General features: G+C 36.2%; 1 protein-coding gene and 1 long non-coding RNA gene across 6 annotated transcripts; one reads left to right on the top strand and one right to left on the bottom strand.

The window, feature by feature from the left end:
• Positions 1-86: 86 nt before the first annotated feature.
• Positions 87-16,149, top strand: LOC103848204 (uncharacterized mitochondrial protein AtMg00810). 5 transcript variants are annotated; one of them, XM_033287673.1, is made up of 9 exons: positions 87-13,222; positions 13,775-13,899; positions 14,079-14,184; positions 14,312-14,490; positions 14,728-15,275; positions 15,345-15,434; positions 15,520-15,643; positions 15,760-15,836; positions 15,913-16,149. In XM_033287673.1, the coding sequence occupies exon 1, from the start codon at positions 141-143 to the stop codon at positions 1,449-1,451; it is 1,311 nt and encodes a 436-aa protein (XP_033143564.1). In that variant the 5' UTR covers positions 87-140; the 3' UTR covers positions 1,452-13,222; positions 13,775-13,899; positions 14,079-14,184; positions 14,312-14,490; positions 14,728-15,275; positions 15,345-15,434; positions 15,520-15,643; positions 15,760-15,836; positions 15,913-16,149. The 5 variants fall into 5 exon arrangements, with proteins under 5 accessions (XP_033143564.1, XP_033143563.1, XP_033143562.1 ...); XM_033287672.1 differs by having other exon boundaries at positions 14,705-15,275; XM_033287671.1 differs by having other exon boundaries at positions 87-13,108; positions 13,795-13,899; positions 14,312-15,275.
• A 1,136-nt stretch (positions 16,150-17,285) lies between these two features.
• On the bottom strand, positions 17,286-20,005 carry LOC117132758. The gene is made up of 2 exons (XR_004456290.1): positions 18,409-20,005; positions 17,286-18,207 (listed from the first exon to the last, which is right to left on the bottom strand). It is a non-coding gene; the product is annotated as an uncharacterized LOC117132758 (long non-coding RNA).
• Between the last annotated feature and the right edge of the window lie 280 nt (positions 20,006-20,285).

Raw genomic sequence — 20,285 nt, 5'->3', positions numbered from 1 at the left:
ATATAGAGACATTCAGCCCAGTGGTTCGATCAGCAACTATTCACACTGTTCTTCATGTAGCTGTCACAAAGAAGTGGTCATTAAAGCAGCTTGATGTCCAAAACACATTTTTTCACGGTGACTTGAAGGAGCAGGTGTTTATGAAACAACCTCCTGGATTTGAGGACCCTGAGAAACCTGACTATGTTTGGCGTCTGAAGAAGGCCATCTACGGTCTGAAACAGGCTCCACGTGCTTGGTTTGATAAGTTCAGCTCCTTTCTTCTGGACTTTGGTTTTCAATGTAGTTTCCCTGATCCTTCTCTGTTCATTTTTCACCATGGTTCTGATGTCATCTATTTGTTGCTCTATGTTGATGACATGATCATTACCGGAAACAATGATGTTCTTCTTAACAAGCTCATCAATCAGTTGAATACAGTGTTTCTTATGAAGGATTTGGGTTCAGTTCATTATATTCTTGGTGTTCAAGTGCATCATCATGCAGATGGCTTGTTTCTTAATCAAGAAAAGTATGCCACTGATCTTCTTATTACCGCCGGAATGCAAGATTATGCCCCTATGATCAGTCCGTTGCCCCTCAAGCTTGATAAGGTCCCTGGTCAAGATCAACTATTCTCTGATTCCTCATACTTCCGGAGTCTAGCTGGTAAGCTTCAATACCTTACTCTCACCAGACCAGACCTGCAGTTTTCTGTTAACTTCATCTGTCAGAAGATGCACATGCCTAGTCAATCCGATTTCGCTCCGCTCAAACGCATTCTCCGCTACGTTAAAGGCACTCTTGCAATGGGAATTGGGATAAAAGCAAACACTGACTCCACTCTAATCTGTTACAGTGACAGTGATTGGGCAGGGTGCAAGGAAACAAGACGGTCTACTGGTGGTTTGTGTACTCTTCTCGCCTCTAATGTCATCTCGTGGTCTGCCAAAAGGGATGATACAGTCTCCAAGTCTTCGACTGAGGCTGAATACCGCACTATGTCTGCTGCGGCTTCTGAGATTGTATGGCTTCAGAATCTTCTTTGTGTCATGGGGCTCCAAAAACAGAGAACTCCTCCTCTGTTGTGTGACAACCTCTCCGCTGTGTGCCTTACAGCAAATCCGATGTTCCACAAACACACCAAACACTTTGATGTTGACTTTCACTATGTCAGGGAGCGGGTTGCATTGAAGGCTCTTGAGGTCAAACACATCCCAGCTTCTCTACAACTGGCTGATGTTTTTACTAAACCTCTCGGACATGACACCTTCCTCAAGCTATGCACCAAACTTGGTGTCTCTTATCATCCGCCCCCAAGTTTGAGGGAGTGTATTAGCCATACTCAGCCCATTACCTTAACTCATGACAAGCCCACTGAAGTTAAGGATGAAGCCCATAAGCCAGACACGACAAAACTCAGGCTGTCTTGCTCCTCTGGTGAAGCCGTAGACGCTCAACGTACAAGATGACAGCATGCGCAAGGAATGACCGCAACGGTCTCATTTCCAGCTCATCAAATCATCACCTCCAACAGATTCGATTGTCTTGACTCGTGTATTAGGGCTTACTAAGTTTTGTATAAATAGGTAATGATGTAGTAGCGTTGTCTTTAAGTTGAAAGCAATAAAACATATTCAGTAAAGCTTTTTCCTTCACTGTTCTTGTGTTTCTCAAGTACTATCAGTTAGATTTGAGACGTATTGTGTGGATCTGCTATCAAATAATCGAAATCCATCGAATAAGCATTCTTTCATGTAGAGACTAACTTTGATTTATAGCCTTAGAGATTAATTTGACGATTTTAACTTTGTTCTAATTTATTGTAGTTTAAACGTAGGGAGTTTTCTAAAATGACCTGAAATTTAAAGTTATTGTAAACTATATTTTGCTATTTATTTTCAATATAATCATTAATTTAAAACATTTTTTTAAATGTCATTAATGTTTATTTTTTTTTTGTTTTACAGCAAACATTCACAGACTCATGTAGACTCTGTAAACCAATGTGGCAACTCTGCATCCGTGTGTACGACGAAAGACGGTTGTTTTCTAGCATTGCGTGCCAAGCGATCTGCCTTGATGTTTTCCGTTCTAGGTACATGAACGATATCTGAGTTGGTGAAGCTTCTTCGTAGAAGCTTAATATCTTTGAGGTAGCTTTCGAATGCTGGCCATTCCTCTGGTTCTGAAACTATCTTCACCAGCTGAGAACAATCCGTTGCAAACGTGACCCGAAACTGTCTTAAATTCTTCATGCATTCCATTCCCCAAATTAAAGCCTCTATCTCCGCATGGAGGGGGTGAGAGACTTGCCCTTACATTCCTGGCTCCTAACAAACTCTCAAACCCCGGTAGTGTGTTGAACCAGCCTTGCCCTGAGAATGAATCCTTATCTTTCCAAGAACCATCTATGAAACACCATCTTCCTGCAGATCCTATATTAGGTCTGATCTGTTCTTTATGTACCCCCGTTGGATTAGTGGTGACATGTGCCTCAGCCCATAGTGTTGATTCCAATTCTGCTAAATTAAGCGTTTCCCTTGGATCAATATCAAGATTGCTGAAAACTTAATTATTCCGCCCCTTCCAAATGTACCATAATATCCATGCAAACTGATGGTCTTCCATTTTTGGGTTAACTCTCCAAAATAGATGATCCATATTAGCAAAAAAGAGCAATTAGGAAAAATGTTTGGATTCGATGGGATCTTAGATAGTGCCCACACTTGACGTGCTGGGGGACATTCAAAGAACACATGATTCACTGTTTCCTCCGGGTCACCACACCATTCACAACATGTATCTCCTTGTATTCCTCTCGCTTTTAGTTTTTTTGTTACCGCTATACAACCCGTCAATAACTGTCATAAGAAATGCCTTAACTTTGGAGGACACTTTACTTTCCAGCAGAAAGCCTTGAGTACATCCACATTGGGTCCATCAAATTCTGGTGGTTTTTCCTTATCAGGGTAAATCCTTTATACTTAATACCCTGATTGTACCGTATACTTCCCATTATTGGTGAAATGCGATCCATTCCTGTCTTCCATCTGATTCCTACTCAAAGGAATACTTTCAATCATATTTGCATTGTGTGGCTCCACCAAAGTCCTAATGCCTGTGAATTTCATTTTCGGGATTCCTGATTAATGAGAGAATCCACTGTGAGGTCCGAGTAACTGTTATGAAAGTTTTTGTTAGCTGGTCTCGGGCGAGTGGATGGGATCCAACGATCATTCCATACTGAAATAGATGACCTTGTTCCAACCCTTTTGAATAGTCCTTTACAAACCAGATATCTAATAGAAGTAATACTCCTCCAGCCATATGACGGGGAATATGAGCGAATCGCTTCCAGCGGTGAAGCATTCCTGCAATACCGTCCTTTGAAAAGGGTATTTGGCTTCTCGATCAGCCACCACAACTGCTTTCCAAGCATTGCTGTGTTAAAATCAGTCAAATCCTTGAATGCTAGCCCACCATTATCCTTATGTTCACATAATTTATCCCATGATTTCTAGTGCATACCTCGTGTACTTCCTCCTGGACTCCAACAAAACTGAGCTACTGCACTCGTTAATTTTTTAACCGTATCTTTCGGTAACCGGTACACACACATCACATGGTTTGGCAGAGCCATGATGACCGATTTAATAATCACCTCTTTTCCTCCCTTGGTAAAAAATCTAAAAGTCCATCCACTCACCCTTTTATTCAGCCGCTCTTGTACAAAGCCAAACACTTGTACCTTAGATCTTCCTAGACTTTCTGGCAATCTTAGATAAGATCCCATTCCGCCTAGGTTCTGTATTCCCAAAATATCTCTTAACTCTTGCCGGCTGGTTTCCTCAATCTTATGCCCAAATTGAATTGAGGATTTCTGAAAGTTAATTTGTTGCCCTGAGACCGCTTCTTAGTCCTTTAGTATCCTGAGAATAGTTTGACACTCTTCCTTGTTTGCCTTACAAAAGAAAAGACTATCATCTGCAAAATGAGAAATTGCTGGACACGCTCTTGCTACCTTCATACCAGGTAATTGTTTCTCCCGTTCCGCCTTTTGTATATTTGTAATTAAGGCTTCAGTACACAGAATGAATAAATAAGGAGATAAGGGGTCCCCTTGACGTAATCTCCGTTGAGGGGTTATAAGGCCTCTTGGCTGTCTATTGATAAGTACCCTGTATTGAACTGATGATATACATCCTCGCATTAATTTAACCCAGTGTGGATCAAATACCATTTTTTGAAGGAGAGCCTCATTAAAATTCCACTCTATCCGATCATATGCCTTACTGATATCCGTTTTACTTGCCATAAACTTATTTTGACAAGACTTATTAGTTCACAATCCATGAAACATTTCTTGCGCAATAAGAATTTTATCCGATATTAACCTTCCTGCCACAAAAGCCGATTGTGTTTCCGAGATTAGACGGAGAAGACAACTTTTCAGCCTTTGACACAAAACTTTTGATATAATCTTATAACCAACGTTACATAAACTTATCGGCCTGAGTTTTGTCATCCTTGTGGGTCGTTCTATTTTTGGAATCATACAAATATTAGTTATGTTTAACCGTGGGTCCATTTCACCTGTGACCAAGAAATTATTCACCAATTCAAGCACATCCTTTTCAATGACACTCCAGGAATGCTGGAAGAAGAGAGCAGTCATTCTATCCGGCCCTAGTGATTTCTCTGGATGCATCATGAATAAAACTTGTCGAACCTCTTCCTTTGTTGCTAATCGTAGTAACATTTGATTCATCTGGGGAGAAATTGATAGTCCTATCTCCTCCAGAAAGCCATCAAACTCCGTTGGGTTAGTCGAACTGAACAATCCATCAAAATAATCTACCGCCACCTTCTCAATTCCATTCTTCTCTGTGACCCAGTTACCTGCTTCATCGTGGAGATCCACTATTTTATTTCGGATCCGACGTTGCTTTGTCAAAGCATGATAAAACTTAGTATTAAGGTCCCCATATGAATACCACATATTTCGACTCTTCTGATGCCAATATTCCTCCTCATCCTTGTAAGCCTCTGGTAATTTCCTGGAAATCTCAATAATATCCTCTTGTGATATATTGTTATCTGTTTGTACTTCTTCCAGCACCTGTTGGAGATTCAGAATTTTGTCCTTCCCATATGGTTGATTGTCTTTCCGCCATGATGATATTTTATGACGACAATTGGTAATTTTTGTAATAAAATCCTCTGATTGTCCTTCCTGATTCTCTGTCCACCCCAATACAATTGATTCCATTAGTCCCTCTTGGCCTATCCATCTCTTGTTAAACCTAAACTGTCCCTTTTTTTTCTTTGATAATTGATCCTCCAAAACAGCAATCACAGGTCGATGGTCCGATCCCACCAGTCTCAAATATTATGTATAAGAGCATGGAAAAAGTGTATGCCATTTCTCATTAGCCAAAGCTCTCTATCCAGTCGACATCTGACTGTTACTGATCATTTCCCTTTAACTCTGCGTCCTTGCCATGACATTTTATTACCACGAGCCGGGAATTCTAGTAAACTACTATTCCTTATCATATTGTTAAAAGGAATAAATGAAGTCACATCTTAGTGTTCCCCCATCCTTTTCATGATTTCCAGTAATCTCATTTAAATCTCTTATAACAAACCAAGGCTCCGAGCGTGATAATCCATACCTAGTTAATCTTTTCCACACCTCTTCTCTTAATTTTTGAACCGGGTCACCATAAACAAAGTAAGAAAAACTTGTTTCCTTTTGACCATCGCCTCAACATCTATCATTCTATTGCTAGAATATAGAACCTGAACTTGGTACTCATTATTATAAAAAAGAGCTAGACCGCCATTTTCTCCTATTTGGATCCACCGTAACCAGACTATCGTAGCCAAAGTGTGATTGAAACCTTTGAACAAATCCATATTCCTGCTTCGTTTCAGATAAAAACAAAAAATCTGGTTTATGTTTATGCCATGTCTCCCGAAGATAACTTATGATCCAATGGCTTCCTAGACCTCTGCAGTTCCAGCTTAATATTTTCATATATGATAATGCTTATATTGCTCTGTCGAGCCAATAGATTGCGGTTTAAAGATACCCAGCAGTCTGTTCACCGAATCCCATAAATACCATACCACCCCTGCAATCAAAATTACAACACATCCTTTATAGTCACAATCGCGCCGTTTGGACCCATTTATCCTATTTGTAATCTTCAAATTACATACATACAACAATCCGACCAAGACCTTAGATATATACATCCTGAGGCCCAAAAAGTATACATTCATTTTTATTCCTACTAGACCATGATACACATAAAATCTCGTCAATATCTGACATTGATTAATAAGAGTCTCATGTGAGTAGCATAAAATACCCAACACCTTTACAGGCCCATTAACCCTTTGAACTATAATGTTATAGCCTACTACTCCATTTCCTATAAAAGGCCGAGTGCTCCTCCTTTTCCATATGAGATAAACACATAGATAGTTAAAAAATTTGTTGCACTCAAAGTCAAATAGTTTCTGGTTAATTATTAAATGTACTCCACATTTCATCTCAGATACCAAATGCTTCTCATGTAACGAGACAATAAACACCATATTATCCCATAACACAGAATCCCATTTGCACTGTCTACACTCCAACATACGCCTCTCATCTTCAATCTCCTTGTTTCGTCTAGCGACCATAAGTATACCAAATTTTGGACATCCCGCCAACTGAGCAGAACCGACTCATATTCAAACCAACCCAAGCCCAGCTAAATCATCCAACTGCATTTGTTCACATCAAGCACTCCCCATGAGACCCCAATAACCTCCCATTTTCAAAACTCGTAGATGCAATAAAGCAAAGATCAATACTAGACCTCCAAACTCTTCCATATTTCCACTCCAAAATAAACAAAATCTCTCTACCATGTCGAACAAACATGTATAAGTCAGGAGGACACCATGAACTCAAGAAACCATTCTTATTCCAAATCATAATAAAAAACAACAGAGCCAACACCATGATTGTTACCCCCATACCCTGAAACCCAAATAAAACCCCAAAAGAAAGACAATTTATTAAAACGAATGAAAAGTGACACCCATAAACCAAATCCTTTGTGTGTAATCTCGCTGTAGAGGAGGTTTGATCCATAACCTTAGAACTTTAATTGAACCTGCTTCAGGTTTGAAGGACCCTTATTCTCCGGTGGTTTGTTGCCGTCTCCATTGCAAGTTCCAACCTTAGCTCCAACTTTTTTGCGTGGGGAAACAAGTGCACTCGCCATCCTCATCTTGTTGCTCCCTGCGGTACTGATGGTAGGTTTAAACAGTCTCTTGTGATGACCTTGCCTCCCCACCATATTCCCCACCGTCGATTCCTTATTGACGTTAACATCACCAATCACCTGCTCTTCTTCCTCCTGAATGTGGGCGTGCTCTGTCAGGGCCTCAGCCGCCTGCTCAGCCTCCTCCTCCGATAGAGTCAAAACTCCTCGTCGGCCTCCAAGTCCACACCCTCCTCTAGCATGGTAGCATTTAGAGCTTTCATTTCCATGTCGATGTCTTCTGCTAGATCATCCTGTGCATCCATCATTCCTTGCACCGTAAGTAAGCCCCTCTCCTCATCAGTAGCCTCCATAATCACCTTTGGTCCTTCCGCCTGCGTCTTAGCTAGTTCAATTTGGAACTCTATAGAGGCTCCCGTAGCCTCTCCATTACTCTTAATCTCTCCTTCTTCTCGGCCTTTCTGAGGTGTAACTCGCTGACCTTGATCACCTCTTGATTGCTCTGAGCTGAGCCTGTTACGTGACTCTTGAGCCCCAGTTCCCACATCTGTAGCGCCATTTCTCACATCTTCTTGACTTGAATTTTTGAATCGTGAGCCCTCACCCGTCCCTCTGTTGTTCCCATAGTTGTTAGGAGGTCTCCTGGATCCTCGCTCTCCAGCCTTAACCCACTTAGAGTCCTGAGCATCAAAAGCCTTGCCCTTCCCATAGTACTCCCTATTGTCTCTTTCTTTGTTATGTTGACCCGTTTGACCGTTGATGACAACGCCTTTGTAACTCCGAGCTAGATCCTCATGCTTTGCACCATCATTCCATCCCCCATTACCATCTCTGATCTCCCTCCTTCGCTCTGGACTTTGTTTCAAGTTCTTCTTTGTGACATAGACTGCCGCAGAGCTTGCAAAAACCAAAAAGCTTTTCATAGCGCAGAGACACTGCCACTTCCTCTCTATCATAGAATTCTCCCCCTTTGAAATCCACCGTTGTTTCGAAACACAACTCCTTAAATGCATCAACCACTGCTTGGACACGGTTATGCACCACATCCACATCAACATCAACCACTCTCCTCAACGCGCCACCAATTCTCTCGAATATCAGAATGGTCCGAAACTCCAACGTAACTCCAATGACTTTGATCCAGAACATGATTTCCGAAGGAAAAGACGTGACTTGCTTTGGTTGCCACCTCGCCAGAGCCAGCATCCAATAGTCAAAATGGAAAGGCTACTGCTTCAGTACCACATCAAGATCCTCCTCCGTCTTGAAATCGAACTGGAACTTGCCAAATCCCAAATCACTGCCCGTGACCATGTCCTCCAATTTCCAACTCTTTGGAAGATTTGTGAACAAAGCCTTCATTTCCTGCTCCACCGGATTCATACACCTTCCGATCATAGTTTTGGAGTAGGTCTTGATTAGTGCATAGTTGTCAAAGTGCGCCACCAATATCTTCAATCTCTTACGCGTACCTTCGCCATTCCTTCTGATCCTCACCAAGATTCAGCAAATTGCTCTGTGTCATGATAGCAGCCAAGATAAGGAATAATAGACCTTTGATATAACACAATGAAAGTATAATACACCTAGGAGACGCTCGTATCATCATATTATATCGTTCCCAAATTTCCATATCTTCATTCAAAAGATATTCCTCTCCCCCCCCCCCCCCCTCGTATTGCTGTAAATTGATACTGTCCAATTTCATTTCCCAAAACAACCACAAACCCCATCCCCTATTGGATCCCAAGAGGTGATTATTGAAAACAATCACTATTCGATAAAAAAATGAAATCAAAGAATCATAATCCAATCTACAACCTGAATAGGTTAGTGATTCCGTCTTGATGAAGATAATAACTCGTTGCCATTCAAACCAGATCTTCTCTTTCCATAAGCTTCCGCAGATCCCCTTTTTGATACCCAAGTCGAACCTCAATCGAGCCACATAAACGCCTTGATACACAGTATCAAGGTTATGATCTTACCAGATCGAATCGACCCAACCTCCTGCTCCAATGCCCGGATCCCATCTTCTTGAAACCATCCAAACCCTAGATCGCTCTTTTCATCGCTGTCAAAGAGAGAGAAAAAAATATCTAATCTTTTCTTTTTCTTTTTAAAGTGCATTTACGAATGTTTTGAAAACCGGACAGACTGGTTCAACCATGAACCGTTTATCAAATCAAGTATGGATTGAACTAAAACTCAAATTTGAATTAAACTGCCAAAACCGGCGAAAAGGCAAAACCGGCTACTTAGGTTAGTCAGCAAACCCGGTTCAGCCAAATTCAAAGCATAATTAGATTGATTCTGATTCTTACTGTTTACATAAATGACTTTTCTTGATTAATTCCAAACTTTTAGTTTTTTTTTTGGCATCAAAATAAACTTTAGTAAATGGCTAAAGCTTAAAACAAGCAAGCTTCATGAGCTAGCCATGAGGGAGCCTTAGCCCCGAGGAAACAGAAGTTTGAGGCTTGTGATCATCCTGCCTTGGAGAGACAGTCCGCACGGACGTTACCAGAACGGCTTAGCACGGACGTGATCAAGCAGGCTTGTTTCCATTATACATATTTTCTATATATTATTATTATAAAATTTACAGAAATAACTTGAAAAAGCAATTTTGGTCATTCATATTATTTATTTTCATATATATTATTCCACATTCACTATTCATGAATACTAATTTGGTATTAATATGCCATGTTTTATATTGTGTGCCTTAATACTTAATTGGTTTATATATTACATTGGTCAATCAGCAAAAACAATAATAGTCCCAAATATTTTTGATTTGGTAATTATTTGTAATTATATTTTACTTAAAGTTATGGAATATTAAATATTTTCTAATTTTAATTTTATTTCACTTTCATCATTTCGTCACATACAGATACACACACATAGAAGTGAGTTTGATATATTTGTGTATTACAATCATGGTGTGGATTCAATATTTTGGTTGATTAAAGTCTGTTGTGATAATTTTGATAGCTAACAAAAAATAATAATATCATACAATTGAAACACGACTAAAATGAATATTATGTTTAAGGATTATGCATCAAAATATTAATTTACAAACAAATACTTTATGATGATAGTTTATTACAAAGAAATTTTATACCATCACAATAAGATAAATTTATGAAAATACATAAGACAAAGAATTCAAAATTATATTTTGTAGACTTCTGATGAAGTCAGCTTAAAATTATGGTTTAGTATGAATTATACTAGCCTTAATTTTGAAGTAGAAGTCTATTATATCGAATTATTTTCAAATCTGGAAAATCTGTGCTTTTTAAAAACGTGAAAATAGCTTCAATCTGAAAAAAAAATTTTAAAATAGAATTTATGAGATGAACTAATAGCAAATCAAAACATAGAGTTTTAATCTATCACTTTATTTGAATAGAAACATAAAATTACATATTTAATAACTAATAGATCTAAATTTAATACTTTTGGGAGGGTAGTTAAAATCATGGATGAAAATGCCTACAAAATAAGATAACATTATGAAAGACATAAAAAATTATAATTTAACATCATATTTTAGTAGTATAATAAACATTGAACTCTATTAAACAATTAATTTTAAGCATACTTCATCAGAATTCTAATGTATTGGCTAATTTTCATATTTAAAAATATGTACATTTAGAAAACATGAAAATAGTTTAAAATCAGAAAATAAAAACTTTTAGTAAAAATAGTATCTATCTATCTATCTATCTATATATATATATATATATATATATATATATATATATATATATATATATATATATATTATATGTAGTTGGTTGTGTTAATTTTTTGTTTTTTTGAAACAGTCCAGTAATATACATATTTTTAAAAAATCTTAAAATGGAAATATTTCACTGACAATAATGCGGCATAATAAGTAAAATCCACGAAAACGGATGAAACGATCATAAAATTCATTCACAAGGTGAATTGACTTTGATAGTAGTGAAAGAAATCAAGGTTTAAATTAGCCTAAAGTTATTTTTCTCAAGATATTGTTTAACAAGTTTGAGCATGTTTCATTGGGTTATTAAATTGACTGTGGTTGAATCACGAGTAAACAAACTGATAAATTCTAATATACAATTCCATTTATTTGACATATATAAGATCAAAAGAGTAATTTAAAAAAAATTATTTATAACAAAATTATGATAAAAAACACAACATAAGTTAATATATATACAAATATTTAAAATAAATGAAAATTATAAATTTAACATCCAATCCAAAATAAATAAAAAGAAAAATATCAGGATTATAATAAATGTCCAACAAAAATAAACTAATTACACCAATTTTTTTAGTTATAATTTATTAATTTTCTTTAAGTGCCTTAGTGATTTCTTATTATCAATATCAAAAATTGACAAACCAAAAAAAAAAATTTCTTTCTTCTTCTAGTTTTTTTTTTAACATTAGATATTTAAAAATTATTATAGATAATGGTCACCACCGGTTCAACCATTAAAGGTCACATGTAATTTGTAAAATTTTAAGATTTTTTAGTTTCCAAATTTAAAATTAACGTTTTTTTTGGCTTAAATCTGAATCAAATTATATGACGAATCACTCGATTTACCAATTCAACAGTGTGTCCATGCCGGATATGAAGACATTGTCATGCACGTAATGTGAGTCGTGTTTGTAATTGAAAGGCATAGCCATTTATATTTAGCAGTGTCCCACACGTGGTGTATTTAACTAAGAATGATTATAGATAATGGTCACCCACTGGTTCAACCATTAAAGGTCACATGTAATTTGTGACATTTTGAGATTTTTTTTGTTTCCTAATTTTAAATTTTAAATTAATGTTTTTTTTTATTAAATCTGAATTTGCTCGATTTACCAATTCAATAGTCTGTCCATGCTGGATATGAAGACATTGACATGCACGTAATGTGAGTCGTGTTTGTAATTGAAAGACATAGACATTTACATTTAGCAGTGTTCACAGGAGGTGTATTTAACTAAGAATTATTATAGATAATGGTCACCCACCGGTTCAACCATTAAAGGTCACATGTATTGTGACATTTTGAGATTTTTTTTATAGTTTCCAAATTCTAAATTTAAAATTAACGTTTTTTTTGCTTAAATCTGAATCGAATTATATGACGGATCACTCGATTTACCAATTCAACAGTGTGTCCATGCCGGATACGAAGACATTGACTTGCACGTAATGTGAGTCGTATTTGTAATTGAAAGGTATAACCATTTACATTTAGCTGTGTTCAGAGGAGGTGTATTTAACTAAGAATTGAGTTGATTTGTATTAAAATCTAATGTTATTGAATTTGTTATTTCATAAAACACTTTCATATCCAATGTTACTGAAAATAGTTTAAGTTGAGAGCTTAAGAAAATTTCTATTGATTATAGAGTGTTTTGGTAAAATCTTAGTAAGAGAAAAAAAAAAACCAAATCTCACAATTTTAGGTGAAATCTATATAGTAATAGTACAGTTTCTACTCTCCTCTAAGTCTATCCACCTCAGCATTAAGTGGGTCCCACAAAGAGAAAATGTGTTTGTGATTTGCATTTATGATTTTGATTGCGTAATTCAGTTCATCTATTATTGATTGACATAACAATTCTCTTCGACTCCCTTTTTCTCTATCAAAAACCAGATGCAACTAGAGATTTAAAATTCACTGAAAGAACACTACAAAAACTTTGCTTCAAGCGATCTCCGGGATCCAAACCGGAAAACAAAGTACCATAGCTATTTCGAGCAAAGATTGTGTTTCTTCTACTCTTGTCCATGGTCTAATTGCTCTTCCAAAAACCGAAGCGTTAGTTTGTCTCTGCTCCCTAATTTACATCTCGAGTCCTTGATTTTCAAATAATTACATATATTCTGCTCTGATTTTATTTCTTGCAGGAAGGATATTTTTCTCAACCATAAGGTAAATGGAAAATCCATATTCGCTTTTCTCTAAAGTCTCGAACGTCATGTTTTAATTTTGTAATAGCTTTCCTACCAATTAGTTGTTTTGTTTGCAAGTTTATGCAAACTAAATCACATATATTATTTGCATAAAATTTCTGTCCTTTATTGATTCAACTGAGAATTTATGCTAATTGAATATGTTAATTAGCTTTTGAACCTCATGTTTCTGCTTTATGGTAGAACCTTTAATTTGCTTAAACTCTTTGTTTCACTGATCAACCCGAGTTTTAGGTGTGAGTTGTGTGCATATATTGGTTTACAGATGTTTTCTTCTAATGATGAAATTTGATTTTTGGAGGCGTGGAACATGTGAGTCAGTCTCCACGTCAATCTAACCATAGAAATGAGCCTCAATGAATTGCTCTTTTTATATAATCAGTTTCTATATATGCTGAAGAAAGATAAAAATAAATTAGTTACCTTTCTCCTGTATAAATAAGTTTCTATATAGATTGTACTCTTATGGATTTGGAAGGCTGACAATCACGCACTCAATGAATTGCTGCAGGTATTCTTATGGGTGTGCAGTGCAGTTCATTCGACATGTAAAGATTACGGGGAAGAAAGTCACGGCTGGTCTTATCTTTGCAAGCCCTCTGGACGCAACACTCCAGCGGCGGCGTTCAGACCGAGGTTAGCTATTGAGCTTGGGATTCATTGCTTGAACGCAATTTCTATAGTCTTAAGTTGGGTGCTTTGTGTTTATACCCAGCTCCCATTATGGGCTTATTGTGAAAATGCATTGCTTTACTGTTGTTTTCTGCTATCTACCCACATGCCTTACTTACATCTTACATAATCTTTGCTTCAAGGACAATGATGCACATGGTGAAGATCTTGAGGCTGATGGTGGCAGTCTCTACCTTTAGGATGGCTCTTTTGTTGGCTGCAGTTACTCTTCAAACTCATACATGGTTGGTGAGTAAACGAGCCTGCTGATTTGACTTTTTTTTTTTGTTGCTATTTATTGTTCTCAACCAGCTAAGATTGTTTAGATATAACCATCTTTTGGTTTGCACCAGATAGTGATATGTTTTTTTTGTAGTGTCTATTAATGGTAGGACTCAGGATAATACAGTTTCCTAAATGTTCTCAAGAAGCAGTTCTCTTGCACTATGTACTTCACTATTCTCTTTCTTTCTTATGTTCATAATGTTGATTTTTTTTTTTACTAATCTGTTTTAGCTGTACTGCAGGTTATTGCAGAGTATTCAATCTTTCCATGTAAATACACTTTCTTGAGTTAAAAATATGCTGTTCATGATTGGTCGTGTTTCGTATTCTAATTCTTAAATGATTTTTGCAAGAGCTTCAACTCTGCTTTCTCATATTACATGAGCAACATTATCAAAGTATTATATATGTTATTGTTTTGCACTTGCATTCTCAGTTTGTTCGCTCTGGTTTTATTTTCTGATTTTTTATATGATTTTCAGAGAATCAAATTTGGTTTGGGACCAGACGAGAAGCTAAAATTTCCTTGTCATCAACACGAGACACATGCTTTCTGCTCTTAGTCAGTACACTATATCCACAAGAAACCTCTTTGGGGACTTGGTGGTCCGACAGCGCCCCTGCCTACGACCAACAGCCTCATTCCACTTCTTTCTTCTCATACAAGGATCATGGGAATCTCAGTACGCCGATTTTTTCTTGTGTTGGTATTCGTCTATTCTCACCTCCTATGCAAACCAAATCCTCTATGTTGCTTCCTCCACATATAGCGGAAGTGGGGTGTCCCTATGTGGGAAGTTGCCTCTCTTACACCAATGGTGCATGCTAATATCTTACCCTTCTGAGTAAACAGCTGGGTTTAGGTCGATCGGCTCGAAGTTTCACGCTGCAGTCACATGTACAATATAACTGAGCATCAATACATCATTCGTTCATCCCATCAGCAACTGTTGAGGAAGTCCTTACCGGCTATCATGTGATTAATCTTCAGAATTTCATGCTTCACCAGTATGACCACCTTTATACTCTTTTTAACACTAACTTAGAGCTCCAAGGTATGTTTTTATATTGTAACTTTGTTTACTTTATGTTTTCGAATTTTTAAGCTAGATTTCACCTTGCAGATGTATCGGCCAGATATGTTCCGTCTAGGGCTCTGACCTAACCAACAATGCAGCAACAACTCGAGTTGTGGTCCGTCTCCTTATTGGCCCGTAAGTAAACAACATACCACAAGATATTTCCCATATTACTCTTTACTACGTGCATAAAATTAAGTTTTTATATTTCTTACATCAGAGCTGTGACTGTTTACTTATATTTGTGGGATGAGTCTACCTCAAATTTTAGAGATGTTTTGCATTCTGGGGATAAATCTCAGTTGTAATGGTGGTCATTACAGTGAATCCAAAGATTTTTGGAGGTTTGTGCATGTAAATTTGTCAAAACCTGTCTGATGGTTATGATTATCTGACCACATATGTTACCTTCTCTTGCAGTATGTACTTCACTATTATCTTTCTTTTCTTCCTTGGTTAGGTTATGATCTTTACCAAGATTGATTACTTTCAAAATCTGGCACAGCCGAAGATTTTGCAAGAAGGTTTAAATTGAAGGTATTTTCCGATGCTGAATCTTGCAAATAGATTTAGTTCTTAGCTCTTTTCTTAACATGTATATTTTTTCTTCCAGCGTATGCTATATATGTTGCTATAAAGAAAAGAAGAACCTTGGGGGTGCCATTATTGACTTTATTTGTAATAAAGCATGCGAACAAATATTTGTAAGTTTTTGATCATAGCTCCGTCTGTGAGATTGATGCTTTGTGTCAACATGATTTCCTTGAAAATAATGTTTACAATACCAAAACTTGAGAATGTTGGAACAAAACCCGCAAACGCAGTCGTGAGTGAAGTTGAATTTCTATCATGTGTTTTTGTTGTTTGAAACATGGTTGTGTTTTTATTTATCCTGCAAACTATAGCTCACGGAGAAAGAGTTTCTATTTTGATTTTCTATTATTAATAAAGCTATGACATGATTCTCGCAATCAAAATGTTGTTATCTCGACATGTTCACATTGAAAGATTAGAAAAATAGCATCATTGTGGTGTCCTAAACATCCACTGTTTTCTAAGCTTATTTGGACCCTTCTTCATATTTTTGTTAACAAAAATATACAAATCTTACCAAATCAAAAACCACAATATAACACAGCATCATCACTCTTGGACCCAATTTCGTTCAGTACATTAATGGGCTGCGATCAAAGATATGGGCCATAAGGAACTGAAGCCCAGAGCAAGCAATCGAGCTCGAAAACGAAGACTTCGAGGTCCTGGAGATTGCGGAGCAGTTACGAAGATCACGAGGTCGACTTACTATAAAGGAAGAAGAACCGACATGAAGAAGGACACGTTGAAAACCCTAGAGAGAGCTACACACATACATCGATCTTGTTTTCATCCCAATCTTAGATCTTTTCTTTATCGATCTCATTTGTATCATTCGATCTAGTTCAACTCATTGTATTCGATCTTATTCATCAATAAAGTCCATTTTTACCTATTGGAAACTGTTTACATCCTACATCATTTGTCTTCCCTAGATCGAACTCTCGATCACTAACAAATACTTAGTGTAGATTTTATGTTCTACAATCAAATACAGATTTTTTGTAATTCGCAACAATAACGTCAACGACCATGCGCTTGCGCGGAGGCTATACCCCTAGTTTATAGAATAATTTAATAAAATCATGTTAATTTATAGAATAATTTACTAAAAACATAAATTAAGCCTTACGCGCAGCAACGACTGTGGATAACATCTTGTACGCGACAGACTTAAACAACATCGCTTACACCAAGGGAAATCAGTCAATTCATTCATTAACATAGGGCTGCGGTCCCGATCAATACATACACTGATGACATGGGCTAAAACATACATCGACATAGATTTATTTTAAACTAGGGTAGGCCCGCCCTAGAGGCGGGAAGTAAAAAAAAAATTTAGTTTATCTTAATTTTTGATAATTGTTTTTAAATATATGTATTATTCGGTTTTGTTATTTTTTTTTCAATTTTTATATTTTTTTATGATTTTAAGGATTGATTTTTTTTTTTGTTAAACTTCATACACTATTGATTTTTAAACTTTACTTTATTTTTGTGAACCTAAATGTAATAAAAAGTCAAAGAGTAAATTAGAAAATATATAAACTTTTCTTACACTTCTTATGAGGTCTCAACCTTGGTGAACATATGGTTCAAGAAGTCTTTTATTTGTTGGCAGTTTCTGTTTATTGTTGTGTGTACTACTGACTGGATATAGATTAATTTCATCAAAAGTGTGAGTCAATTTCTTCACTTGCATAACCCAATTTGTTTCGAAATAGTATCTCTTTTGTGAGTCTTGGATCATTTGCGGTGGCTCCATCCTTATGATCTCCCTCTAACCTGAACGCTCTTAAACATTATCTTTTTAAGGTTTTAATTCAGCTTTATATTGTCATTGATCTTCTCTTTTTACATGACATTGTCATTGCTCTTTTGAGATCATATTTTTCCTTTTCTTTAAAATTAGTGATCTTTAAAGGAAATATTTATACTTTTGTCCAACAAATTGGAAACATCTATACACCTTATCCTCAACTTGTTGAAAAAATCGCAGAGTATGGCCAATAACAAATATGAGGTGAAGCATGAATAGAAACAAATTTAAAAGGCCTAATGAACATATTTTATGAATTTATAAAATAGAATTACAATTTTAAAGTCAATAGTGAAGGAAGTAATAAACCTTTTGAAAATAAGGTGAAAGAATCTAAAAATGGGAAAGTGATGCATATCCTAAGCCAAGAATATTAGTTTTTACAGACCTTGATGCATGTGGGGAGCTCTTACAATTGTAAACTTATCTTTACTAATTCTTTGTTTCTCTGTCGCCTAAACCTTCCCATTTAGTCCAATTTGATCACCAAACCTGCCCAATATTAGAAAATAAACATTGCAATCTAGACATCTGTCACAGAACATCAAATTTTGATTGTAATAAAGCACTACTGATTACGTAGCAATCCAACTAACACTAAAAGAATTGAGATATGATAGTTCAATGAGTGAAAAAAATTATGCTTAGACCATGTCTGGCACATGACTGTATCTTTTATAATAAGATAGTTACCTTGCAAACTTCCTTAGCTTTCTTAGCATCTCATCTTCATCCAAAGAGTTATAAATCATTCGAAAATAATCAGACAGCTTGAGAGCAGCACTTGTATTGTATATAGCACAATCATGATGATCTAAAGATATGAATACAAAATTTAAAGATATGAATACAAAATTTTGATAATCATGATCCAAAAAAGTCTAAAACTATGATGATCTAAATATATGAATACAAAATTTTGATAATCATGAGTACAAATGTCATATAAGTTAAGTCAATATGATATATTTATCTGTTTTCAAGGAAAGGCATGTTGGGACGTTAATAGTTCAGAAACAAAACCCGGCAAATCAAAGTCAGCATTAGCCAGAGCCTGTAGTTGTTCATACTTTCAAAACCGGAAATTCTCAGTTGGGATGGTACACGGTTGCTAGCATGAGTGTCGCCTGAAAACGCTAAAAAAGGAAAAAAAAAACAATCAACAACTGTCGAGACATCTCCAAAAGAGGGAAATTATAATTCTGATTTTTTATATATAAGTGAGCCTAACGCCACTGTGTGTTCAAACACTCCGATGAACATGAGTTTTAAGAACATAATAAAAAAAACATAATCAACAACCGATTCGAAACCAAAAATAGAATTTTGAAAACAACTGGATTCAAAACCGTCTCCCAAGGAAGAAAAATAGATTTTTCATAACATATTTCTCATAACTATGATCCTATACGCCGCCGTGTGTTCAACCTTTACGATGAACATTAATTTCTTGAACAGAATCACCTTAGAGTCACCCATGAGCTCGTTTCTGGCTTCTCAAAACCTGAGGAGGCACACCTCCACGATGGGAAATCAGCAAAAAATGATAAATAAGTTAGACATTAAATGGATTCGGTGAGGATGATGATCATGGGAAGAAGACTGACCGTTATATAGGAAACGTTTCACCGACTGGAAGGGAGTTAAGAAAAATTGAATGAGTAATCGTTGATGGCGTGGATCTAAGGAGTAAAGATGACTATTAATGACGATAAACACTGAATCTCGTAGCGTATGATATACGTTGAATCAGAGACGGAACAACATGAATGAAACCGACATAGAGATTCAATACGAATATTTGACACAGAGAACCTCCCAGCACCTCCATTACAGTTTGACCTAATCGGATCTTGAGAAAAGGATGAACCCTAGAATCCATCGCAGAAGATGATATTTCACTTTTTCAGGTCACGACAAAAAAACGCATCATGTAGGCCGCAATTGAACGACATCAATGTAACTCGTAGAGGCCCATTAATAAAACTCCCCATATATCAGCAATAAAACTCGTAGAGGCCCATTAACAACACTCCCCAAACGACATCAATAAAATTCACCTGGACACGTGTCAAACTTAATTATCTATGTGGCTGCTGACGTGGCGCAATGAGAAGAGAATAAACTGTACTTTATATATATAGATAGATAGATAGATAGATAGATAGATAGACTAGGGATTAACCCGGGCTACGCCCCAGATTTTTATTTTTTTTTCTAATTTAAGTTGTTAAATTATTTATATTTAGGTTATGATATATATTTATATAAATGTTAAGATGCGTGTCATAATTAAAATTTATTTTTAAATTTTAATACGTTAAATTAACATATTTTTTACTATTTAATTTTTTTTTTGTAATTTTGTTGGCTATCTAGTTATCATATTCAGCAAAACTATCTGTTGAGCGTTGGAATAAATGTTTTAGATATTTAATTAAACTGCAGAGTATTTTCGGATTGACCACATGCTCAACAATCGACCGATCCATAAAAAGATGGTCGATCTCCTTGGCCAATTTTAGCAAAAATATCTTTGATTATCAAACATTAAGTATATAACTATTCTT

This window comes from Brassica rapa, chromosome A03 (assembly GCF_000309985.2).
Source record: "Brassica rapa cultivar Chiifu-401-42 chromosome A03, CAAS_Brap_v3.01, whole genome shotgun sequence".
Classification (NCBI taxonomy): Eukaryota; Viridiplantae; Streptophyta; class Magnoliopsida; order Brassicales; family Brassicaceae; genus Brassica; species Brassica rapa.
Note: the sequence above shows the minus strand (reverse complement) of the source record. Positions and strands in the feature narration are given on the sequence as shown.

Excerpts from the sequence above, each read along its gene's own strand:
- LOC103848204 (XM_033287671.1), top strand. The coding sequence starts at position 141 with ATGAAACAACCTCCTGGATTTGAGGACCCTGAGAAACCTGACTATGTT.